The sequence below is a fragment of the Meriones unguiculatus genome, chromosome X, assembly GCF_030254825.1.
Source record: "Meriones unguiculatus strain TT.TT164.6M chromosome X, Bangor_MerUng_6.1, whole genome shotgun sequence".
In the NCBI taxonomy this organism is placed as follows: domain Eukaryota; kingdom Metazoa; phylum Chordata; class Mammalia; order Rodentia; family Muridae; genus Meriones; species Meriones unguiculatus.
The window spans coordinates 77657308-77684110 of record NC_083369.1 but is presented as its reverse complement, the minus strand read 5'-3'; the positions used below and the strand labels follow the sequence as shown (position 1 = coordinate 77684110).

At 37.5% G+C, this 26803-nt stretch overlaps 1 protein-coding gene across 5 annotated transcripts in view; it reads left to right on the top strand.

The window, feature by feature from the left end:
• The window catches only part of Lamp2 (lysosomal associated membrane protein 2), a 49731-nt gene extending 24742 nt beyond the window's left edge, over positions 1-24989 (top strand). Inside the window, exons 6-9 of one of the 5 annotated variants that reach the window (XM_060375127.1) lie at positions 1251-1373; positions 6705-6768; positions 7653-7817; positions 24595-24989. In XM_060375127.1, the coding sequence (XP_060231110.1) occupies positions 1251-1373; positions 6705-6768; positions 7653-7817; positions 24595-24608 (366 nt within the window). In that variant the 3' untranslated portion in view covers positions 24609-24989. The other 4 variants (XM_060375123.1, XM_060375125.1, XM_060375126.1 and 1 more) reach the window with 4 other exon arrangements.
• The last annotated feature ends 1814 nt before the right edge of the window (positions 24990-26803 follow it).

The window sequence follows — 26803 nt, the reverse complement described above, 5'->3', positions numbered from 1 at the left end:
CCTCACTCAGAAAAGCAAATGGGACAGATATCAAAGAGGGAGAAACAGGGAACAGGATAGGAGTCTACGATAGAGGGCCCCTGAAAGAGTCTAACCAGCAAGTTATCAAAGTAGATGCTGAGACTTGTAGCCAAAGTTTGGGCAGGGAATCTTATGAAAGAAGGGGGAGATAGAAAGACCTGGAGAGGACAGGAACTCTACAAGAGAGCAACAGAACCAAAATATCTGGGCCCAGGGCTCTTTGCTGAGACTGATACTCCAACCAAGGACCATGCATGGAGATAACCTAGAACCCCTGCATAGACGTAGCCCATGGCAGCTCAGTCCCCAAATGGGTGCCCTAGTAATGGGAACAGGGACTGTCTCTGACATGAACTCAGTGGCTGGCTCTTTGATCACCTCCTCCTGATGGGGGAACAACCTTGCCAAGCCACAGACGAAGACAATGCAGCCAGTCCTGATGAGACCTGATAGGCTAGGGTCAGATGGAAGGGGAGGAGGATCTCCCCCATCAGTGGACTTGGAGAGGGGCATGGGAGGAGATGAGGGAGGGAGGATAGGGTTGGGAGGGAATGAGGGAAGGGGCAACAGTTGGGATACAAAGTGAATGAATTGTAAAAAATAAATAAAATGAGAAAAAAAGACTTCTTTACAGCTTAGAGTCCTTCAGCCTTCAGTAGCTCAACATTTACATAGTTAAGTTGAGGATGGGATAAGTTCAGTGGCAGAGCACTTTTTTAACATGCACAAGACCCCGGGTGCCATCTCAGCACTGCCAAAAATTAAAAATCAAATCAAAGCCCTTTCACTTCACTCTTTTATTTGAACCGCATTGCAGGTTGGTATGCAGGACCAAGGCTATTTAATAAGTCAGAGCACAAAGATATCCTCAAGGACTTGTTGGGTTGCAGTACCTCGCTGGGGCACCAGGGGGAGGACCAGTGAACAAATTCCATTTTTCAGGATCCTGTGATTGAAACAAGCCAGACAGATGGTTCTTGTGCTCTGAAAAAAAAAAAAAATCATTTGGCTCATTACTGAGAAAACTTCTCTCTTGTTATTGTTGTTGAAGTCTGCTGAGTCATAGCTTGAAGACTTGTGCCAAGTACTCTTGAAAGTAAGACACCATGAATTCAAGTATTCACACAGGAAGTTTGTATTGTACGTTGAAGTTGGTTTTATCAGTGTATAAGGCTTTGCCATCAAATTTTAAAGTTAATCTGCAGCTTTCTTCTGCTATTGTCCCAAAGGTGCCTTTCATTTTTAACATTAACCCCACTACAACCAACTTCACTGGCAGCTGTCATCCTGAAACTGCTCAACTTAGGCTGAACAACAGCCAAATTAAGCATCTTGACTTTATCTTTGCTGTGGTGAGTACCAGTTGTTTTCTAAAGTTAAGTTCTTTCTCTGAGAAGTGCACCTGAAACTCTGAACAGTGGTAAGGGTATATGGGGGATATTTGGCTTTCTTTGCCCTTATAACACGATTTAATTATAAAATATAGCTTTCTTATCACTCCTCATCTGAGTCAGCTGGATTGCTGATGAGGTGGACTTAATCACAGAAAGTGGCCATTCTGCCATTAAATATACTCTAACGTAGGAACAAGATGAGCTCACATTAAAAGAAAACTATTACTCCATATACAATTAGTTGTTATGATATTTTTCTCTATTATTAAACATTTGTCATGTTTACACATAACATTTTAAACCTTTTATAGTTAAGATTATTTTTAAAAAGATGTATTTATTATTATGTGTATTGGTGTGTTTTGCCTGCATGTATGTATGAAAGTGCCAGATTTTCTGGAACTGGAGTCACAGATAGCTGTGAAATGTGCTGCCATATGGGTGCTAGGAATTGAACCCAGGTCCTGGAAGGGCAGCCAGTGCTCCCAACTGCTGAGTCATCTCTCCAGCCCCTGTTAACAATTCTTTGCAGTAGTGTCTGTACTAATAATAACTAGCACTAATGAGCCTAGTTAACTGTCTGTTTCTAAAAGTAAAGTTGTCTTCAGGTTCAAGTTCTGTGGCAGATATTCTTGTTTAGAATGCACAAGACTTCTGCAGTTTGTTCCCAGAGCCACAAAAATTGCATTTCTTGGGAACATGCACAGACTGTTGTTCTAGTTATTAAAATGTAAGCAATACATTATTCCTTTTATGCAACGTTTACACTTAAGGATTATAGGTAATTTAGGGATGATTGAAAGTATACAGGAGATGTGGGGAAATCATAAGCAAACAGTATGCCATTTTGAAAAGGGAACATGGGCACCCAAGATTTTGGTATCTGTAGTGGATCCTGGTACTAATCTCTGAGAATTTGAGGGATGATTCTTTTGTTATATAATGCCTCTGTATAAATGGATACATTAACTCATCAAATCAGGATCTTTTACAGTGCCAGCATTCAGTTTTTGTTACTCATGCTTATATTAAGATGGTGAGTGCTCTCTGTCACGAACAACTCCACATTTGGCTAAGGCCGAGGATCTGGCTTGCTTCCATGTATGTGGACCTATCTGCATTGCCCCCGTGGCACGCCTGGGTTGGCTAACCAGAGGCGATTTAAGCTGTGGGCTGGCTTTCCCCGGGGTCGGAGGATTGTTCAATGTTCCTGAATAAACTGCATTGAAAAAAAAAAAAAAAAAAAAAAGAACTGAACTGTGAGAAGTTAGGTATACTTGTTCTACTTCTTGCTAGCATCCAAGAATAACTGGGGACCTTAATTTCTACCATTTCAGAATCAATTGCTAGTCTTAATTTTGTGTGATTGATGTATGTGTACAATAGCAAATGGGAATGAAGAATAGGAGATAGTTATAGGTAAGGGAAGATGGGAGCCACTACTGCGTTCTTGAGCTGCCATTATACAACTGTTGTATAATTGTATAAAACCACTTCTGCTTTCAATTCATATTACTTTATGTAGGGATGGGGATACAGTCTCAGATCTGATGTATAAAAAGTAGCTATGGCCAGGCAAGGTGATATTCACCTACCTATAGTAAAGCAGGAAGATGAGAAGTCCAAGGCAGCCTGGACTATGTAGTGAGGCTCTGTCTAAAAATAAACAAACAAGCAAACAAATAAATAAAGTAAATAAAAAATAAAAAACCCACACACAACAAAAAAATGTCAGTATGTTATTTCATATTTGAACTTGTTACCTCTATTGTAACCTTTTCTCCATAGATTGTTTATTGAGTAATTAATGAATATATTAAACAATTTTATTTATAAATGCTGACAAAAAATATTTTCCCCAGTATTAAGTAAATTTTTTGTTACAGTGTGTATATATGTGTGTGTGTGTGTGTGTGTGTGTGTGTGTGTGTGTGATCACCCAGTTACTACTAAGAAGATCCAAATATCCATAGTTTCAGTGGTCAAGTGCTTACCTAGTGGGTGTGAAGGTCTGAGGTTCCATCTCTAGCGCTGCAAAAATTACAAAATAAACAGAAAAGAATTAGCCTGTTCAATGTGTCAAGAACAGGCCTTCCTATACAGCCATTCCATTCTCTCTTTCTCCCTCTCATTTTCTCTTTCTCTCGCAAATGCTAGGCAAGACTACAGCTACCTGGCTACCTGCCTAGGGCCAGGCCAGATGTTAGCAGAAGGTGCTGTGGGAGCAAAGAGGAAGGTGAGAGCTTAGTTCTGACTGGAGGGGAGGTGAAGGTTTAATGGAAGAGATGACATTTGAGGGCATTCAAGGACAGGTCAGATTTGTACATACAGAAATAAGGACAAGTAGAAAAGTAGAGGTTGGCCCTGGGTAAAGGAACATAATCAAGATCAGCTGGGAGAATGATGCAAGTTGAATGTTTAGTTGAGTATATGAATGTAGTTAGAATAAAGTTAGGAGAATCTTGAGTGCCAGGGAGAGGCATTGCCTGAACAGAGGAAGGACGTAGTAAGAGGACATCAAGTCCTTCATTCCCCTTGGTATTGAAATTTCTCTCTGTCTTCATTTCATTCCCCTCTCTCGGCCTCAGGTCTGGTTCCAGTTGTGGTACCTTTTGCCTGGGTTGTTCAAAAGCCTCCTACCTAACCTTCCCTCTTCCTTATCTCCCCTAGATTAATTTTCACAAAGCACATCTTTTCCCCATAAATCTTCAGTGATTCTCTTTTGCCAACAAGGTAACATCTAAATTACAGAAGGGTGATTCGAGCCATGTGGTGAACTCTACTCTTGTAGCTTTTATTTCACTTCATGAATCTTTCTTCACTCTGACTTTCAGGCAATTGGTTGTGAAGTCTAAGAGCACAGCAGTAACCAGCTCACTGATTACTAATTGGCAGTGGGGGTGTATGGAAGGTCACTTAGGAACTCTGTGCGTGAATGACTCATCCTAAACTAGGCACAAAAACAGCATCAGTAGTATAGGGTGTTGGAGCCAGGGCTGGTGGCATAGTTCTATACTCACAGCTACTTGGTCATCTAAGATAAGAAGATTGCAAATTTAAGGCCAGCTAGCTTGTGCTACTTTGAGTTCAGTGCTAGTCTGGGCAACTTAGTGAGACGCTGTGTCAAAAAGGCAAATAAAATGGGGGGTTTACATTACAGCTCAGTGTCAGGATGCTTGTCTAACGTGTGGAGAATGCTATTTCCAATGTCCAGTGTCTCACATACAGAAAGAATAATGGTTGGCACTTCTCAACTGTTCATTCAGTTAATGCTTATTCCTGATTACCTTTGCTTATGCTCTTGCCTTTTTGAAAATCTCTTTTTTCTACTTGTTTCCTAACCAAATCCTGCCCACCCCAAACTCCCCATACCTCAGCTGGCATGACTTTTACATCTTCCCTCATTGGACATAGTTTCTTTCCTGTCAGATTTCTTAATTTTCCACTTTCTTTTTTGTAACAGGATTAATTAACTTTTTTATATATCTTTTCTTTCCAGTCAAGGGACAGAGGGATTCAACTCCAGGAATCAAATGTTAAGCAAGCCCTCTGGCACTGAGCTATATCTTTAATTTCTTATGCATCTGTTTTATGTTCTCTGGTAGATTGCAAGCATTGGGAGAACAAGATATGAGACTGGTTCATCTTGCTAGTTCAATGGAGTGCTTAGACATGCTACTTTGTGCATACTAAGCACTTAGACAATTAGAATGACTGGCCGATCAGTTAAATGTTTCAGAAAGATAATAGGGAGGGAAGGCTAAGTAGAGGGACAGTAAATGTTCCATACCACAATAGGATGACTAGTTCAGAGTACCCTGTTTTATATTTTATGAAGATCTAGAAGAGGGGACCTCAGAACTTCAAACAGTAACAGTTCTAAGGCAAATGAAATGCCAATTACCCTTTATTTGATTAGTACATACTATGTGCATGTGTCAGACTATCACAACTGTGCTCCATTGATACATATAATTTGACTGCTAGGTGTGGTGGTGCACACATTTAATCCTAACACTTGGGAACTTTTGTGAAGAAGGTGAACTTTTGTGAGTTCTAGGCTAGCCAGGTCTACGTAGTGAGTTCCGGAAGAGGAAGGGCTACACACAGAAACCCTGTCTCAAAAACAAAGTGCAAACTACATCCCACTTGCTATATTTAGTGGGATGTGGTAGTGCAAACCTCTTGGTCCAACACTTGGGAAGCAGAGGCAGAGGGGATTACTGAGTTGAGACAGCCTGATCTACATAGTAAGTTTCAGCATATCTAAGGCTACTTAGTGAGATGCTATTTCAAAAGTAAAATACATGTTAATAAAAAAAATAAAACTGCCCAGCACTTGGGAGGCAGAGGTAGGCAGATTTCTGTGAGTTTGAGGCCAGTCTGGTCTACATAGTGAGTTCCAGGACAGCCAGAGGGTACATAATAGAGAGACCCTGCCTCAAATAAACAAACAATAGACAGACAGAAACCTGGCAAGATGGGTCAATTGCTTGATGATGACTTGAGTTCCATCCTCAGAACCAACATGGTGGATGGAGCCAACTCCCATGAGTTGTCCTCAGACCTCCACACATATGAGTTTATGTATGCACACACAAAAACAAAATAAACAAATTGTAATGAAAATTTTAGTAAATAAACACTGGTCTGAAGATGTCCTCAATTGAATAACACTTGTCTGTTATGTGCAATATACCTTGTGTCCTAGAGCCAAAACACAAAGGTTAGAACACAAAATAAAATGCAAAGTAATACATAATATTGAAAAATAAATACGATGAGCAAACAAAAGAAATAATAGTAGTGAAAAGCAGAGAACAGAACTGGAGGAGCTAAAAGGCAGGGCACCCAAATAAAAGTTTACATTGTGAGCTAGGCATTGTGGTGCATGTCTTCAATCCCAGCAGGCAGATCTGTTGATTTCGAAGCCAGCCTGGTGTACAGAGTGAGTTCCAGGGCAGTCAAGGCTACACAGAGAAACCCTGTCTTAAACAACAAAACAAAAATGGCCACTTTGTGACATAGGCTAGATAATATGGACTCAGCAAGTGACAAGAGTAAAACAGGAGGTGATGAATTATCCTATGTCCAGGAATGTCTGATTGCTGTGATCAAAGTGTTTAGAAATGAAATGCATTGGAAAATGGTTTTGTTACAATTAGTGACAAGACTTAGTTGTCTTATGATGATTTCCTCATCTGTATAACTGTACTAGATTGCTATTACGTAGATAGTAACTCTTTAGACAGTTGTGATGTTATTAACTAGAAGTTCTTTCTCAAACAGAAAAATGAAAACCGATTCTATCTAAAGGAAGTGAATATCAGCATGTATTTGACTAATGGCTCAGGTAAGCATAGCATTGGTCTGGAGGAGAAGAATATGGGTTTTGTGCAGAAAATAGAAATGAAAGCTTATGGCCAGATTATATTATATTTTATGAAATAGAAGATGCTATGTAAAAAGTCTTTTGGTCACAACTAAAAAATCTAATGTAGAACTATAGTGTTCTGTCCCCCTGCAGAATCATATTTTCAAAGTATGGTGGATAATTGTTAAGAATGACTGAATGTTAGGATACTGAAACATCTATGGAAAAATGAGGGAGAGAAGTGGATGGGGTGGTGCATGCATGAAATTGTAGCCTTGGGAAGCAGAGACAGAAGGATCACAAGGGTGAGGCCAGCCTGGGCTGCATAGTGAGCCCCTAGGTCAGTTTGGACTATATAGTGAGACCCTGTCTCAGAAAACAAACCAACAACTGAACTTAGTGATGGCGAGATTTGTTTTTTTGAGGGTCAGAGCCTAACTCCAAACTCATATACTTTACTAAAAACCCTCAAGGAAGGGTTTGTGAGATAGCTCAGTTGTTCAAGTACTTGCAAGCACTAACTGTTTTAAAAAAGGTTGCATGGGTATGGTGATGTGCCCTTGTGATTTCAGTGCTAAGGAGGCAGAGATAGGTGGATTTCTGGAGCTTGCTGGCTATCTAGCCTAGCTTACTTGGCAGGCTGTAAGCCAATGAAAGGTCTCTCTCCAAAACCAAGATGGGCAGCACCAGAGGAACAATACCCAAGGCTGTCCTCTGGCCACCACTCAAATGCAGGTACACAACCAGGTGCATCTGTGCACACCCGTATCCACTCCACCCACACACATGAGACACAAGTCCACTGTCTCATTTTTCTTATGTTGATAGACTAAGAAGTTACTAACCTGTCTTTTTTCCTGCAGTTTTCAGCGTTGCAAATGACAACCTTAGCTTCTGGGATGCCCCCCTGGGAAGTTCTTATTTGTGCAACAAAGAACAGGTGGTTTCAGTGTCTAAAACATTCCAGATAAATACCTTTAACCTAAAGGTGCAACCTTTTAATGTGACAGAAGGAAAGTATTCCACAGGTAAGACACAAACAAATTTTATTTACTATGTTCTTCCCTCACCTTATAGGTGGCCTTTCCTCTAAGTGAAGGGCCCCCCTGTATATGAACATGGAGAAATGTAATTCCCCTCTTGATGCTGATAGAAAGATCTCACAGCTTGAAAGAATTGTGTAAGCCTTCATTTGGCTCATCATTTTGCTCAAAGTACATGCAATTTTTTCAAAATCTGAAAATCATTTGAAGTATTTAAAGTCCTTTTTAAGGAATAGGTGCTCCCCTGGGATTGAGTTCAGGTGGAACAGAAGCTTTATGTACCTTACATCATGCCTTCTTGGGATCATCTTCTTGGGGAACATTTTCATACCCAAATTAAAACAGTTTGATTTACTTAAGACACAAGATAAAGGGTGGTAGAAAGCCTCACATCCCTTGAATTCTAGTCTAGATAGCCAAAGTGACATAGGGAGTCCATAAAGTATGCCTTAGTTCAAATAAGGCTTTTTGAAGACCTACTTTAAAAGGGCTAATGATGGCCTTTATTAAGTTTTTAATGAAATCCTCATGTAAGGTTCATTACATTGTATTTGTGTGAATACAAAAGATGCATTTGGCATTGCAAGATTAAAATTGGCATGACAGAACAAAAGTACAGCAAATTCCTTAAGTTACATATACTTTTAAACCAATTACTTGAAATTGGAGGTTTGTGGAGCAGAGCTTTGCTGAGCAGAGCTATTCCAGTCATTCCTATCCTTTCAAACAATTAATCTAGAGGTTTATAAGTAAATGGTGAAGCTGTGATTAAAGTGAATATGCTGTGAACTATTCAGCTGCCTTTGCAGTGGTACCAAATACCTAGTTGGCCTTACTCAGGTCCTTTAACTTAAAAAAATTTTTTTCAAGACTCCATTTCCTTTGCCAGCAGTGGTGACACATGCTTATAATCATAGTACCTGAGTACTATAATTATAATACTCAGGTGGTCAAGGCAGGAATATTTGGAGTTCAAAGTCATTCTTGGCTATATAGTCACTTTGAGGATAGCCTGGAGTATATGAGATCCTGTTTCAAAGAAACCAAAGCAATCCAATTTTTCCTGTTTGTTTTGCTTATTACTTTATTTATTTTGATCTTGTAATAGATTGATTTTTGAAATCTTCATCTAGCTCCCCTACATCATTATCCTAATTTGAGGTCTGATTTTGTGTTTAGAATTTAAAATCATCTGCAGTACTATTCTCAGGTTCAGAAATGTTTATCTAGTTGGCAGTGGCCCGAGATGAGCTTTGCTCTTTGCCTCATTTGAAAGTTTGGGTGCCAGAGAAATATATAACTTTTAAAACTGATATTGAATGCAAGGTTTATTTACAGAACTAGGTTCTTGGTTGTAGGTAACTATAAATATAACACCCAGGCAATACTTAAGTGTATTCAGAGAGGATATAGAATTGCAGTCAGGTTGAAGAGTTGATTGGTTTTTATTAGATCAGAATATTTGTTATAAATAGAAAAAAAAAGATAGTCCCTCTGGGCTGCTATTCTGAGCCAGATTGATAAAACACATAGTAAACATATTCATATTGGCAACCCACTCAAATCACATATTTTAAGCCAGGGCTATACAAGCTATTTGTGAAACTGTCTCAACAGTGATTTCTCAAGCTCTGAAGTCATGGTGTGTATCACAACTCTTTAATTCTGCCATTGTAGCTTGGAAACCACCCTAGCAGTTCATACAGATGAGAGTGGCTATGTTCTAATAAAAACCTGAAAGACATTGAAATTTCATGTAACTCTCGTGTTTCACAAAAGACTGTCCTCTTTTCCAGTCATTTAAAATTATCCATGTTTTTTTTAAGCTCTTAAGCTAGGTTTGGCCCATGGGCTGCAGTTTGGTGAACCCTATTGTTAAGGGTTCAGAGCTGCCAGCCTGATTGTTCAGTCCAGTATTACCCTGATGTTCTCCATTTAACCATGGATGTACATTCTCCCACTCAGATGTTAAACTGGTTCTATAGAGATGTGCTGGGTTAGATTGCTTCATTTATGATAAAGTAATTCTCCCATATTAGAAGTATAATACATTGTGTGTAATGTCATGTGGTACATTGTGTACTTAGAGCTATAAATAAATATGCATTATTCACACATATGAGTATCTTCATATGTACTCACAAGTGAAAAAACACTTTAGAATTTTAGCTTTAACTGGTCATCTCTTTCTATACTTTATCATAAAAAATATGCCTGCCTTTGTTATTTGAAATTAATTTTATAAGAGCATTTCTGACTTTTGAATCAACATCTTTTAGTTTTGGACGTTCTTTTTTGATTATACTCATTATTTGTTACACACTTTTTCTCACTTACAGCCCAGGAGTGTTCGCTGGATGATGACACCATTCTAATACCAATTATAGTTGGTGCTGGTCTTTCAGGCTTGATTATCGTTATAGTGATTGCTTATCTAATTGGCAGAAGAAAGAGTTATGCTGGATATCAAACTCTGTAAAACTAATTCACATGTGATCTCTGTTACAAAATAATAAAGCAAGTACAAGTTCACGTATGCAATACTCTTGAAGGTACATTTAGTTATGATTCTGCTCTTAGGTTGAGTGGTATGGTAGATGTCAAACTCAAACAAAAGAATTCCAAATACTGTCAACTACAAATGAGTCATATGATTTTGGTTTCCCTAAGAAGTTTTAAACTACTATTGCAAAAGGCATTTACAAAATTATCTGAACTACAGGTTCTGTTTCATTGGCTGGATTTCTGATGAGAATGTACAGTGTAGGAAAAAGAGCAGGTGTTTTCTGCCTGCACGAGGTTGATTTTGGACATCATGATCTTCAGTGGATTTGTATTTGCTCCTTTTGCATTGTTTGTGATTTTTGTTTGCAGGTTTAACTTAGCTATTTTGGCATTGCTCCGTGTTTGACCTATTAAAGAGATATCACTAGATTTGAGCAGAGCCCAGCAGTATCATGCTCTTGCTAGTAAAATTCTTTCCCATGCCTTTTGAATACATTTATATTTAATGTGGATGAAAGGACAAAACACAAAAGCTTTTTAAATTTTAGAATAGATGTTAATCTTTTTATTTTAATCTCATTTTAAAAACTGGATATTTCAATCTTTTAAATTGCAAGACACAAAGCAATTCCAACTGGGCATTTCAATCTGGTTTTAGGTGCTTTAGAGATAATTGCTAGGCAGTGCCAAATGAGGGCATTAGTGCTTTGTACCCAGAAATTGACCTCTACATGCAGCACTAAGATGAGTGCAGATTTCTCTTGAACCTTCCAGTCTTCCTTGTTGGTGGCAATGTGCTTTGTTCTTTCTTTCTTTTCCTCAAGAAGAAATGTTAGTATGTCTTAAAACCTAGATAACGAAGTGCACTTAACACTCATAAAATAGCTTGCACCTAATCCAGAAGTCATGGTTTTGCCTTAGTCCATTAACATGCTCTTCATTTCCAGTGGGCATTGACTGCTACAGCATTTACTAATTTGGCTTTCATGTTTAAATGGTTCTGTGATAATCAAAACTTACATTGTTACTGTTCATTGTGGTACCTTTGTATTAAGTTTTGTACTCAGAGATGGCACCAATTGTTCATTTACTGTGTACCACCTAATGCTTATATGAGAGAGCAAATTATTTAACCTTGATAGTTAACACATAATGTATTCTTTGTGGCTTCTAGGAGATCTACAATATATGTATGTATACATGCATACATATTGGTATAGCTCAGCAAATATTTCTTAAAGTACTGATCTGCAGCCATATATAGAAGGGTCTTGTTATTTGGGGAGGGCTGATTATATGCCTTTCATTCACAAGAAAAGGAAGAACTATCTGGCTTCCAAAATTCTGACTTTGAATATATGATATATATGCACATATATGTAGGCAATTGCATGTTAGCATGTTTATGTCTGTAACTGTCTTTTGGGTTGTAGGAGTGGCAGAGATTGTGTCACTTTAACTTGCTGTCTACTTAGCCTGAAAACCTTACTAGTTCAGAATCATATCCCTGACTGTCTCCTAGAGCAACAGGGAACTGCATGGCCAGCTTAAAACATTTAATAGAAATGAAACAGAAATCTGATTTTTAAAAAATATTTTTCATTAAACTGTTTTAGCATAAGCTTGTTATTCTTAAAAGAAATGATTATGCTTTTAAGAACACAGATATTATATATTTGTCACAAATCAACAAAACAGCTTTTAAAAAAGACTAATTGGAACAAGTGGGTGGCACTGGCTTAACGCTGTTAATGTTTCTAAAAGTTTTTACATTTAGATTATATATCTGATTCATATTAAAATACCTCCAAAGCACTGTTTTATAGGAAGATCTGACTTCAATACATATTTTTGTATTTTACATGGGCCAGTTTATGTACTGCTATTTACACTATTATTTCCTATAGACACACTATCTTTTGTATTTTGTTTTTTGTTTTGTTTTACTGGTTTTGCGCCTTGATGGTAATATTCTTATTTGGTTTGCGATGTTTTCCCACACTTTAGCATTTGTATAAGAAACTGGTCCATGTAAGTACTTTCCATGTTTTTTCTTCAATGTTTAAAGTGCTAGTTGATGTATTTACTATATCTCTTCTCAGATATTTGCCTGTCTGTTTGCCCAAAATTGCTTCTAAATCAATAAAGATCCTTTTATTTCTTAAGGAAATTTGCTCACATTTTTTCCCTTTGGTTAAATTGAAGAATTTGTATGCTATATGATGGAAATTTCAAACAGGAAAAAAGACTTAGAAGTACTAGAAAGTACTAAAAAGTAGTAGAAGTACTAGAGAGACTAGAACTAGACTGTTTGCAATACATTTTGTCTGTGTGCTGCCCTGTCTGGAAAGAAAGTCCCACATGTAAGGTTTGACTGATGCAAGGATGGCTGCAGAATAAAAATTACAGATCTAGGCTTCAGGTCTGGATGATTTTATTTGGCTTGTGTGTATGTGTGTGTGTTTGTGTCTATTCATTATTGAATCAGACTCAGCTACTGAGGGATAGATAGTAATCCAGGATATTATGTTTCATAGTAAAAGCTTCAGAGCATCTTTTTGGTTACACTTCTCAATTCCTAAATTAAATGAGGTTATCATTTCATATCCTTAACACAATCTGTCTCTTAGATTATCCACAAAACAATTTTTTTTCAGTCTGTGTGTAATTTCTTAGTCATATTAGTATGTATTGCAAGACAACACAGTAGCCCAGATGGCAGGTTTTTCCTGGGTTACGGAGGTAAGCCATGGGGATTGCAGTTCGATACCACAGCTCTCAGCATGACTTTGGGCCAAGTTGCTGAACTTCATTGGGGATATTAGTGTCACAGGTTTCTCCATCTAGGGATTGGGAGCTTTAAAATTCTCTTTACTCTTCTTTGAGTAGTACCTTTTCCTTCTACTTCTCACTTTGAATATAGGATATATATGCACACATATGTAGGCAATTGCATGTTAGCATGTTTATGTCTGTAACTGTCTTTTGGGTTGTAGGAGTGGCAGAGATTGTGTCACTTTAACTTGCTGTCTACTTAGCCTGTCAGCAGTCATTATATGTTGTCTTTGAAATTGATGTAGACAATGTATAAGTCATACTGAATAGCTTCAAATATTTTGTGTGTATACATACACGTATTTCCATGTGCGTATAGTGTGTGCACGTGTGTGTACGCACATGCACATGTAAAGCCAGACTTCTACGTCAAGTTTCATCCTGTGTGGTTTTTTTACCTTACTTTTTGAGCCAGGGTATTCATTAACCTGGAGCTTGCTGTTTCTGCTTGAGCGCCTGGCTAGAGTGCTCATGGATGTACCTACCTCCATCCCCCAGTGCCGGCCTGGGGTGGCAGATACATATAGTGGATGGTAGGCATCTGAACTTAGTTCTTCATGCTTACACATATGCACTTTACCCACTACCTGGCTCTCCAATGCCACTTTCAAGTATCTGTTCAGCTGCATGTGATATATTTGAAATGTTTTGCATATAGATCTAACGATACATAAATAAGATAAGGTGATAAATAAGGTGAGTCATGAAGTGACTAAAAAACGATCTTAGTTTTTAAGAAGAGTTTCATATTTTATTATAGATAAAACTGATTTCTAATTCTTAGACTGAAAATTATCTTTTTAAAAGATATATTTATTCATTATGTTTACAGTACTCTTCTTGCATGTGTGCCTGTACACCAGAAGAGCCACCATGTAGTTGTTGGGAATTGAACTCAGGACCTTTGGAAGAGCAGACAGTTCTCTTAACCTCTGAGCCATCTCTCCAGCCCTGAAAATTATCTTTGAAAGATCTCTGAGTAGAAAATTGAAGATTAATAGGATTTTAATATTTTTTCTCTATAGGTAATTATTCAATGAAATTTTAATGACTGTGAAACTTTTAAATCTTTTTACTATTATTATTATTATGTTTTTTTGAGAAAGGATTTCTCTGTGTAATAGCCTTGGCTGTCCTAGAACTCACTCTGTAGACCAGGCTGTCCTGGAACTCAAATATCCTCCTGCCTCTGCCTCCCAAGTCCATATGCCACTACTCCTGGCAATCTTTTAAAATTTTTTATTGCTCTTATGCCTTTGAAATTTTTTCACAGGGTTGGGTGTATTTCATTGATAGAGTACTTTCTTAGCATGTATGAGACCCTGAATTCAATTCCCAGTGTCAGGGGAGAGGACGAGGGGGTGAAAATATCAACAGTTAGGCACAATTCTACACAGTCCTGTCATTGAAGCATTTGGGAGACAGATCTCTATGAGTTCAAGCCCAGCAGGAGCTACATAGTGAGTTTATGTTCAAGCAAGATGGCACAGTGAGACCCTGTCTCAAACAAAACAAAACAACAACACCAAAAACCAAAAAAAAAAAAAACAAAACTCAGTTTATTTCCTTTCTCAGAAACATTTTCATTGTAGTATTAAATGTACATTAGGCAATTAGTTCAGGTCAAATTAACCTACATAATGAGTTTTTCTTTTCTTCAGGACACAGCCCTATTAACATTAACTGTTTTAGTGGTGGAGCACAGCTATAATTTCAGCACTTGAGAGGTGGAGGCAGATCAGGATTTCTGGGTCATCTTTGGCCATGTAGTGAATTTGAATTCATTTTGGACTGCGTGGTATCCTGTTTCAAAACAGCAAAGAACAAAGAGTAAAAACTTTTTTAAAAAAAATCTGAATTTGTTTCAATTACCTACAAATTCTTTTAAAGTTGAGTTCATAAAATCAATAGTTATTATAAATTAATATTTCACATACTAATTGAGCATTTTAAGTAAATGACAGCATCTAGAAAGCTGTTTGTATTAGTGGAATTGCCTTTTTGATCTGCTCTGGGAGTATTTGTCTTATATGAAAGCCTTATTGGCAGTATTTATGTAAGTCATCTCAGTATTAGGTCAAGCACTCAATTTGGGAAAGAGGATTGTTGAGACTTTTGCCAAAATAAGAAATTAATCTAATGAGTTTTTTTTTTTTTTTAAATCCAAGAGGTATTAAATAAAAAGCATAGTAGTTTTTGGTATGTACTGCCTAATAGTTTAGAGGCTGGGTGGTAATGTGGGAAATTGAAGGGACAGAGTTAACTGGGAACTCTTTGGTACCATCTGTTCTTGAGTTGAATCTGGCATCATCAACTCTCCGGATTCTTAATAGAACCCAGTTTAAAATGACCATGAAGTTGGTAGCCAAAGTCAATGTCCAAATGTTTATAAATTCCAGGGTTGCATCCTGTTTCCAGGTATTGCTCCAGAGGCTGGCAATGTGAAAAGAACTTGGTACATTTTGTGATTGCAAAGCATAGTCAGAACTGTATTGCAGCCTCTTCATTCTTCATTTTATGGATGAGTTTTTTGCCTACATGTGTGTATATGTACCACGTATGTTTCTTTTGAATGTGGAATAAAGAAGAAGGCTTCAGATTCCCTGGAATGGGAGTTACAAATGTTTGTGAGCTATCATGTGGATTTTGGGAATCAAAACTCAGGGCAGCTAGTGCTGTTAACTCCAATCCCCTTTTCTTCATGGCCAAATAAAATGCCATTATGTATATCTTACCACATTTTCTTTATCTAAGCACCTTTTCGTAGATATCTAGGCTGGTTCCTACAATGTGTTTGTTTACTACTATGTACAGTGCAGCAATAATATATATGTGCAGGTATTTATGGTAGGATAAAACTCCTTTGGGTATGTACTCAGGAATGGTGTAGCTGGTGACACAGACAAATTAAGTTCAATCCAAAACTGAGTTACTTCTCTCTTCTACATAATCCCTTTCATTTTCTAACCAACTCATTTTCAATAACTACAAATGCAACAAGACTAAAATTCATATTTCTTTCTTTTGGATTACTATCACAACGAAGGTCACCGGCATCTATATAACCACTCAAGGGTAGAATTGGAAACCATCCTGTTATTACAGCCTGTTACACTCGCTACATCCATTTTTTTTTTTTTTTGTCTCTCTTGCCTTCTAAATGGATCTGTGGTCTCTCTCTTTTGTATCTACACTTCATTAACCCAGTTCAGGAAAATTTTATTGGTCACTTGGATGCTAGTGATAGAGGTGGCTCCTAGCTTACTACCTACAATATTCCACCTGCAATTCTGGAAAAAAAAAAAAAGTACTCTGCTTGAATTCCTGTTACTATTTGTTTTTTGATTGGGATAAGACAGAACTACTTAAGAGTGTACTTTTGTGAGCTGGTCTTAAATACATTTTTTTTTCTGGCTTCCATACATTGCTTTGTTATCTTCCATGGCATTGCTCCTAGAGTTTTTGTTTTCTTACCTTCTGTGCTTTTGTCCTCATTGTTTTTTGTTTGTTTTTAATTTTTGCTTGTTTGATTTATTTTTTTATTTTTTTAAGACAGGGTTTCTCTGTGTAGCCCTGACTCTTCTGGAACTCACTTTGTAGACTGGGCTGGCCTTAAACTCAGATCTGCCTGCCTCTGACCTCCCAAGTGCTGGGATTAAAGGTGTGTGCCACCACCACCCAGCTCTCTGCACTCTTTCTTATACCTGTAATGCCCTTCCACTACCTGCATAGTTATTAAAATCTACTAATGGTTAATTCCTTGTCTTAAAACCTCAGATCAGGGGCTGGAGAAATGGCTCAGAGGTTATAGAGTATTGGCTGTTCTTCCAAAGGTCCTGAGTTCAATTTCCAGCAACCATAATGAGATCTGGTGTTGTCTTCTGGTGTGCAGGCATGCATGCAGGCAGAACACTGTGTACATAATTAATAAATAAATAAACAAATAAATAAATAAATACAACAACAGCAAAACCCCCTCAGATCAAGTGTCACCTTTTCAAAGTGTCTTATGTAACAAAGCTGAGTTGATTAGTTCCCTGAAACATTCCATAATACTTTGTGTATTGCTTGCCTCACCATAGCACATCTTTTCTAACTCCTGATTTCTTTGACTCTCACACTTGATTGCATATCTTTTAATTTTCTAAGTTAGAATACAGTGTTTTATTATAGCATTTCATACTACATATACTCCATTATATTTTATTCTTCCCCAGTGCCTTCCTGTTCTCCTCTTGCTGATCCCTTCTTGACAAATAACCTCTTTTGCTTTTATGCCATCTGTATACCTTTACAAATATACCACACATACATATCATCTTCCTCTTTAGAAGCTTTTTTTCCCTTCTCATAGTCTTGGTTATAATTATACACACATTTAGAATCAGCATATAAAAAAAGTGGTATTTGAGGCTGGCTTATTTTGGTGAACATAATGATCTTTAGTTGCAGTTTTTCCAGCAAATGACAAAGTTGTACTTTCCTTATCTATTTACTTTTTGGACATGTATGTTTAGATCTCTATGTATTTGTGAGTAGTGCTGTAGTTAACATGGATGTGCAAGTATCTTTGTGACATACTGATTTACCTTTTTTGGATATGTACTTAGGAGTGGGATAGCTGGGTTATATGGTAATTCCATCTTTACTGTTTCTGTTTTGTTTTGATATACTAAATTAATTCTCTGTGGATACATAGAGTGGAATTCCTGGATCACTATTTATATGGTAATTTTAATTTTCAGTTTAATTTTGTTTGACAACTTGATATATGTATATATTGTTTTCTAATCAGAACTCTTTCTTGCAAAGTTTTATCTCCCTCCCATCCCCATCACTATGGCCAGCTCTTCCTGACAAGTCCTTTTCCAGATTTATGTTTTCTTGGGAGAGGGACTTGAGACTGGTTTCCATGGTAGCTAAATCAAATTTACGTTCCTACCAGTGGTGAATAAGTACCTCTTTTCCTAGACTACACACATGTCATGAAGCCCACAGTTAATGCCAGCAGGGCCAGATTGTCTTTTCTTACCAAGTGAGCTCACATTCTATGCATTGAGCTTTTGTATTTGCTTTAAATAGCTGTTTATTTGGTGAGTTACTACTTTATAATATTCAAAATTCAATGTGATAGTTGGCTCTGAAAGCCCCAGGCTGATCAAGAGAAAGCAAATTATATTTATTCCTTGTTTTCTGTAAGAATCCTGGGAGTGTTTTGACCACTATACATACTTGCATACAAGCGCTGCTTTTTATTTTTGTGTGTTTGTTTTAAGGAATCACTTTTAGGGAACATCTCATTTACTAATGAGATATCTCATTACTGATAATGAATGCTATACTGATAACTTGCTACTTTGATGTAAAAAAAAATCTGTATGTTAGGAACTGCTCTCATTTTTCATAATGGAATGCCATTGTTTCTATTCTCAATTGTCCTCTCTCCACATCTAGCTCAAGACTGCAGTGCAGATGAAGACAACTTCCTTGTGCCCATAGCGGTGGGAGCAGCCCTGGCAGGAGTACTTATTCTAGCGTTGCTGGCTTATTTTATTGGTCTCAAGCACCACCATGCTATATATGAGCAATTTTAGAACCTGAAATCTCATTGATTATATTACAAAGTAGATTCAAATAACAAGGGTTTCTTGCCTGTCAGTTGTATGAAACACTTTGTTCCTTAGAACAGACACCTTGGAACTTTCATTCCTAAATCACTCCCAGTGTTTTGAGATCAGTCTTTCATAAAACAAAACAAAAAATGTGTTCAGCTTAAAATGCAGACTGGCTTTAAAAAAGAAAAAGGAAAAACATATATATGTAATGTTTTAAGGTCTGTCCTAAGAAGCTTTGGCCAAATTGGGATCCTAATCTAAGATGCCTTAAACTTATTAACATGACAATTATAAAAATATATATATGGGGTTGTACTCTACTGGAATTAATAAACACTGCTTCACCACTGGTGTTCTGTTTCAATGTGTAACAGCTGTCCTGATTAAACTCATCACTAGTATGCCTTTGCATATACTTCATGGTTTAAAATGCCCATCAGAAATGCTCTGATAGAGAGTTCTCAGGGCCATCCACATTTTTTTTTTTATAAAATCTCAAGAGAAACCAGAGGGGTTTTGTTTTGTTTGTTCATTTGTTTGAGACAGGGATTCTCTGTGTAGCTCTGGCTGTCCTGGAACTCACTTTGTAGACCAAGCTGAACTCAAACTCAGAGATTCACCTGCTTTTGCCTCCTGAGTTCTGGGATTAAGACATGTGCCAACACTGCCTGGCTAAATCTTACTTTTTAATTTTTTTTTTTTTTTTTTAGTTACTACTTTCACTGGTGCCTTTGAGTTCAAGATAAATATGAAATTAGATTCTCAAATTTGTGATTTTTCCCTAGGTTAGAAACAGGCTCAGGAAGCTATACCAGAGCTCAAACTGGCATCTTAATTAGAAGGGTTTTGTTGGGGAGTGGTTTACGAATCAAGTATTTTCTGTAGTTCTGGCAGGTCTGGTACTTGCTATGTAGTCCAGGCTAGCTTCAAACTCACGAAGATCTACTTTCCTAGGTTTGACAAATGCAAAGTTCACAGGCATGTTTTACCATGCCCAACCTGGGCTTTTTAAGAAAATGTTGATTTTTCAGCAGTATAGACCGAAATGTTTCAAACATTTAACCACTTGCCTTGTTTGCTTCTTTGGATGCCTGATTAGCACTGAAAGATAGAAGATTCTATGAACTAATTAGGACAGATTGTGTTGTGTTCTCTACCTCATCTTGTTGTTCTCTGGAGCATTAAAATCCATTTAGTGCTGTCATCACACTGATACTTATGAAATGTAAACTAACAGCAATCTCAGAAGGGAGGCAATGAAGCACAACAGCTATGCTCTTCTCTAAGACAGCCACTGTGGGGCACAGAGCTGAAAGGGCTGTAGAAAGAGGCTGTGTTGGCCTTAAAATTAGCTAGACAGCTAGTCCAGATTGAAACATTTTCATGGTGAAAGTGAAGTGTTCATGGAATATATAAATAAACCAAAAGATTTAACAGATGAGACTGTGTTCACTCTGAAATGATCATTGATTCATTTTAATGTGTATATTGGGTTGTTTGGAGTTTCTGTCAAGTACTAATTAATAGCACAAATGTGTTTAGGTACCCAGCTGTCTGTTAGGGAGCTCTCTGTAAAACAGTAGTCCACCAAAAAAAGGCTAATTATGTTTTCAGGACCGTAACAATGTTTCTGTGAATGACAAAAATGTAAGAAGAAGAAATCTCAGAGGATATGTTCAGGCTGTTGATGGATCACAGATAACACAAAACATTATAATTTATTCATTGCTTTAGTCTTGTACTGAAAAGACCTTAGAGATTATTTACTCTTAAGTCCACGGTTGTGTGGAAAGGAACATGACTTTTCTGGTATAACATGTCCAGTAGCAATGAGACCATTAGTATTTAGATTAAAATCTCAATAAAATTTAATCACTCAATAGACTGATTAAAACTTGAACTTCTGAGTCCAAAGGTGGGCCCTTTGAGTTGTCCTTTGTTTTGCCTAAGTCATTTTGTAACATCTACTAAGACACACCTGTTATGGTTTCTGTACTGTCAAAACCCAAGCTTTTTTGGATCATAAATATAGGTGTAAAAGGGAAGGGAATGAGTAATTGTGGATCATTTGCTGTGGGTCAGATACTTTAAAATGTATTTAATCCTCAAGTACCTTATAATGTAGGTGTTAGTGGAAGGAAGTGAGGCTGAGCTTAAATAACTTGACAAATTCCTTAAATTAGGTAGTACTTCAAAGAGTCTGATTTCCAGTTCAGTTATGTCTTAAGTCAAAGCTTAGTATCTGTCCACATTGCTTATGCAGTGGTCTAGTGATTCCATGGGATGGACTTATATGGCTTAAGATGCTGCTGTTTTTCAACATGGCCATCAGTTAGTTGAAAAGAATTACTTGTAACCTGTGAGCTTACCTAATGCCTGTGTTAAAATCTTAACAGGAGAGATTGCTAAGAGTATTTGTTGATTGTGCATAGGATCTGGGTTTGATTCCCAGCAACCATATGGTAGCTAACATCCACCTTTAGCTGATACCCTCTTCTGGGCACTGAACACATGGTATACAGACATACACATAGGGAAAACACCCACATAAGATACAAATAAATTAATCTTTAAAAAGTTATAGCACATTATTTTGATCCTTTCTTTTGCTTGTATAGAATTTCTTTTTCCAAATGTCCTTTGTATGGAATGTAAGACCCTTTGGCATGCTAGGCGAGCACTAAACAAGCACTGAGCTAGATCCCCACTCCCAGTTAACACTTTAAAACTAGGTGTGACTAAGGAGAAAGAAAATGAGGAGATGCAGAGGCAGTTATTTCCTTAAGGCCATTAGGCAACTTTGAATAAGCTAATAATATAACTATTGTATAAGCTTAATTCTGATTTTGAACCCTTTCCCATTTTCCCTTTTCTTTTTGTACTGAGAACGTTGGTAATTTTACATAAAATGTTAAGAAACGATGATCGGTTGCTATGAAATGTTTGGGTAAATATGAGAAAATAAGAGTAATGCTCCAAAAAAAATTAGCATGTATCCAACACTCGCAAAGCTTCTTGTTTGCTTCTTTCTGTCTCATTGCATTCTTTACTAATTTCCTTTCTTTGCTGTCTGTCTGTTCTTTTCTAACAGCTGAAGAATGTGCCGCTGACTCTGACCTCAACTTTCTTATTCCTGTTGCAGTGGGTGTGGCTTTGGGATTCCTTATAATTGCTGTGTTTATATCTTACATGATTGGAAGAAGGAAAAGTCGTACTGGTTATCAGTCTGTATAATAAAATCAATCTAGTGCTTCCGTTGGCTAAAAGACAAGAATCACTGTGCAATAATAGGATTCACAGACTGAGTTCAGTGAGTTGCAAGCTGGCTTGGGTATGAGTAGAACTTTAAAAATGTGTTAGGACCAGTCTTTTTTCCCTTCATTTTCTTCTCCATTTGTTAAGGTGTAATTGAAAGAAAACTTAAAACTGCAACTGTCTTTTTAAGGTAAATAATTTTAAACATCTGGATCCAATTTTGAAAATATTTTTACTGAAGTATAATTTTATATGTTGCAGTTAGTTGTATTTTGCTACTTTAATGTTATTTACAAAATCAAACATTATAGAGAGTTTCACTTGCTTTCCAAAATAAATTTTAAAACATAATGAGTTCAATTTCTTTGATGATGAATCAAAAATTTGGCTCATAATAAGAATGACTTTCTTCACTTTCTAATGAGAATTATTTAAATCTCTGTAATTTTGTTACTTTAAAAAGGGGTCTGGAATATACCCAGTTGCACTACATGCATATGTGAAGTTCTGGGTTCCACCCTCAAAACTGCAAAAATGCACTCAACAGAAAATTCTGCCAATTTCTCCATTACTGTTACAGTTACTATATTTTAACAAGGATTTTTTTGGCTTATGCAGTTTGGAATGTATTGAGTATATCAAACCTGACATTTTTACTGCAAGATGAAGCAATGCTGTCAGCGGTTTTTGTTTGTTTGTTTTTGTAAGGTGTTGATTTAGAATGGGCTATGTTTTCTTTTAAAGGCTATAATTTAGAGTTGCTTCCCAGCTTAACTTGTTCAGAAAGTCAATTCATCCTGTATTAACAAAAGAGAAAGTCTTCCGTATACTTTCTGTGCTTCAGTGAGTTCAAGTTGCTATTTCAAATGCATTGACTTCTTCCTCTCACAGTAGCCAGTGCTAACTGTGAAATCTAGTGGACCCTGACAGTGTGGCTGCCTAACCAAAGCTTGCCTGGGATGATCTTATAAATGTTTGCTATTCATTCAGACGTATCCCTGTGGGAGCCACTATGTTTGCTCGATTCGTTAGCTGCTGAGTTACTTTGGAAGTTTAAAGCTGTACATGTTTAGGTCCTAAATGCCAGCTTTGTATACCTGATACCAGCACGAGGCAGATGTTGATTTCTCTCTAGCTATTTTCTTTCTCTACTAAAAACAGAAGAGTCCAAAGATCTGCTTTCACTTTAGAGACCTTGTTTAAGCCTAAAATATTGATCTTAAGTGCAAGTCAGTGGCTCTCAACCTGTGCATCATGACCCTTTCAACAAACCTCTGTTGCCAGGTCAGGTGCACTGGCACACGCATGAATTCCCAGCACTTGGGGAGGCAGATGCAGGCGGATCTCTGAGTTCAAGGCTACCTTGGTCTGCAAAGTGAGTCCAGGCTATACAGAGAAATCCTGTCTCGAAAAACTAAAAAAACCAAACCTCTGCCTCCAAAAATATTTACATTATAGTCCATGACATTAGTAAAATGACAGTTATGACGTAGCAAGAAAGCAGTTTTTTGGTAGGGGTCACCACAACATGAGGGTTGCAGCATTAAGAAGGTTGAGAACCACTGGTCTAAGTGATGTTAGTTTGGTAGTAGATCTCAGGATCAAGTCCCAATCTACCTCAGCACACTGCGGCTGCTCACCACCGTGCTGCTGCTGTGAACTGATGCCAGGATATTTTCTCATTAACTACAGTTATGAAATCCTGTTTAAAAGAAAGCAGGTTTGCCAAGATGCTTCCTTACTCTCTTCTCTATGTCCAGTTCAAAAGCAGAAACTCCGAACTGGTTAGAATGCCAGGTTACGAAGTCTCTCTCCTTTAACAAAGGCAAGTGCTCCACTTGCTCTACTGTATACACCATGGCTTTTGACAAGACGTCTTCCAAAGGCCTTTGCTTGTTTGTTATTTAGCAAAAGTCATTTAGCCAAATTGCTGGTACTATAAAGAACAGTGGCTTCCTTTCAATATGTATTTTGGATATCATCTAGAAGCCTAATTAATTAAATGGACTTTTTGGCTTGCTAAGCATATGACTTGAATATTCAGATAGGTTCCAAAAGGATGGTTTTATTCAAAACCTTTTTACTTTTTGAGCAGGAAATGAATGTAACTAATTCTTCATTAGGTGTCATGTCTTTATCTTAGATAATTAGCAGACATGCATTAAAAAGCAAAATAATAGGTTTAAAAAAAACTGTTTCAACTCCAGTCAAATATAGGAAGTTCAAAGTCTGTGAACCAAATTGAGTGTTCAATTAACTTTTCTCTGTGAGTTCATGTTATACCAATATAATAGTGGATCAGACTAAGACTTTGAACACATGAATAGTGAACCATTTTCCACCAGAGCCTCGTTGGGGTAACTGATGCCTGCTGTTCTTTCAAGTGTTGGATATGTTCATTGAAGGAACTAATGGACCCTGGGAAAATAAAGTATACTGTAGTATTATTGTTTGATGTCATATATGTGATTTTAGTTTGCTACCTTAAAGCTAATAAAGATAATACATTCCATGCCACCATGGATAACTTCATTTTTATTCTGTGTTCACAGCCTTAAGAGCTTAGATTGATTTTTATATGTAAATCCTGCTCTTTGGATGTGTCAGCAGGAATCCATGATCTCAAAGGTCTGAAACTTGACTCAAGTCCCATTGTAAGGAAGATATTAGAGCCTTCAAAATACGAGTGCCTACATATTCAAGAAAATACCCACACCAAAATGTATACATCAAGAACTTTAAGCATTTTTTTTTTGGCACAAGGTTTTTCTGTGTAATAACCCCAGCTATCCTGGAACTCTCTCTGAGGTCCAGGATGGCCTTGAACTCACAGAGGGAGGTCTGCCTGCTTCTGCCTCCCAAGTGCATTAAAGAAATGCACCACCACAACCAGGATCAACTCTTAAGAACTTTTAAATAAATGTACTTACATGTTTTTAAGTACCAATGACCTGTACTCATTACTGAAGTTCATTCTTACCAACAGATACTTTCCAACAAGTGCAGGGGAGGAGCTGAAAGCTCCCTTAAATTCCTTGCAACCCGTCTGCCTGCTCACTTGGTAGATGACTAGGTTAAATTATGCATAAGTATACTCCTTATTTACATAAATTCAGATATTTTGGTGGGAGAATGAATTTAGCATAGACTCTCATTTGTTCTTAAATGTTAGCACTTCATTGATTGCTACAGGTTTTATGCCCTGTTTTTTTCTGAATCATGATCTTACATAACCCAGGCTGGGATTTTGAACTCCTGAGCTCCTGCTTCTTCCTCCTGGGTACTGATGTTATAGACAGCACTGCCACCTGCAGCTTTACTTGGGAAAAATGGTTCTACACAGTATTTCTGGGACTGATTGGGAAAGGGGGTGTCTCAACAGAATATTTCTTGTTTCAGCTCCTTTACTGAATATATTTCACAATTCAATACCTTAAGCAAGAAAAGTGTTCTATGTATGTTACCTGCAAGGGTTCCTTTGGATTCAAGTAAACTTGAAGGATCATCTTTTATGTTGAGTGTATGTTATCCCCGAAAGCTACTATTGTTTTTAGAAATCTGAGAAAATATTTCCTCTTTTCTATTACTTTTCTATTTATTTTTAGGGCACTGTAAATTTGGATCACTTTGTTTCAAGAGGTATATACAATGAACAACAAATTTTGATACACAACACTTTGTTTTTTATTTATTTGTTTATTTATTTTTGAGACAGGGCTTCTCTGCATAACCCTGGCTATCCTGGAACTTGTTTTGTAGACCAGGCTGGCCTTGAATTCACATAGATCCATTTGCTTTTGTCTGTGCTGGGATCAAAGGCCTGCATCACCACTGCTGAAATGGAAATGGTGGCAGGAAAGTCAACTGCTTTCCCCCCCACAATACATTTTTTTTTAATGTTTTTTTTTTTTTCAATGCAGTTTATTCAGAAACCTTGAACAATCCTCGGACCCTGGGGAAAGCCAGCCCACAGCTTAAATAGCCTCTGGGTAGCCAACCCAGGCGTGCCACGTGGGCAATGCAGATAGGTCCACATACATGGAAGCAAGCCAGATCCTCAGCCTTAGCCAAATGTGGAATTGTTCGTGACAGAGAGCACTCACCATCGGGAAGGTGGAAGGCGGAAACCAGCTCCATCTTTAAGGCATAGCATTCCGCAGCTCTCTACACCCACAATACATTTTTAATAGCAAACAATTCTAGTTTCTTTTTTCAATACAAGGTCTCATTATGTAGCTCAGGCTGGCCTCGATTTTCACAGAGATGCTCCTTGCTCTTACCTCCCCAGTGCTGAGGTAGCAGCACCATCACCTGATAGTAACTCTAGTTTCAATGAACAGCTCCAATGCCAAATTCTTGACACATTGTGTCATTCAGGACAGTAATTCTGAGGTTGCATATTATCATTCCCAGTTTATAGAGATGAGGTCACTGAAGCATTTAAGTTAGTGGCTAAGCTGACTTCTGAGCTCAGCTTTGGCTGCTTCCATAGTCCACACCATTTAGCATATTCTGTCCTTCTAAGAAACAGCAGGCTTACAAGGCATTTGCCCTATATTAGTTACAGAAACCTGATTTTTGTGCCCTACCAGCATGCCTATAATCAATCCATAAATGTTCTTTGCTGTGCCTTTTGAAAGTACAGTGCTGGGTTTCAGTGTGCCTTATTACTGATGTTAGGCTTTGAGTGCTTAACATGAAAACATGAAATTGGATGTGTAGGTAGATGAGTTGGGAGTAGAAACATGATAAAAATATATT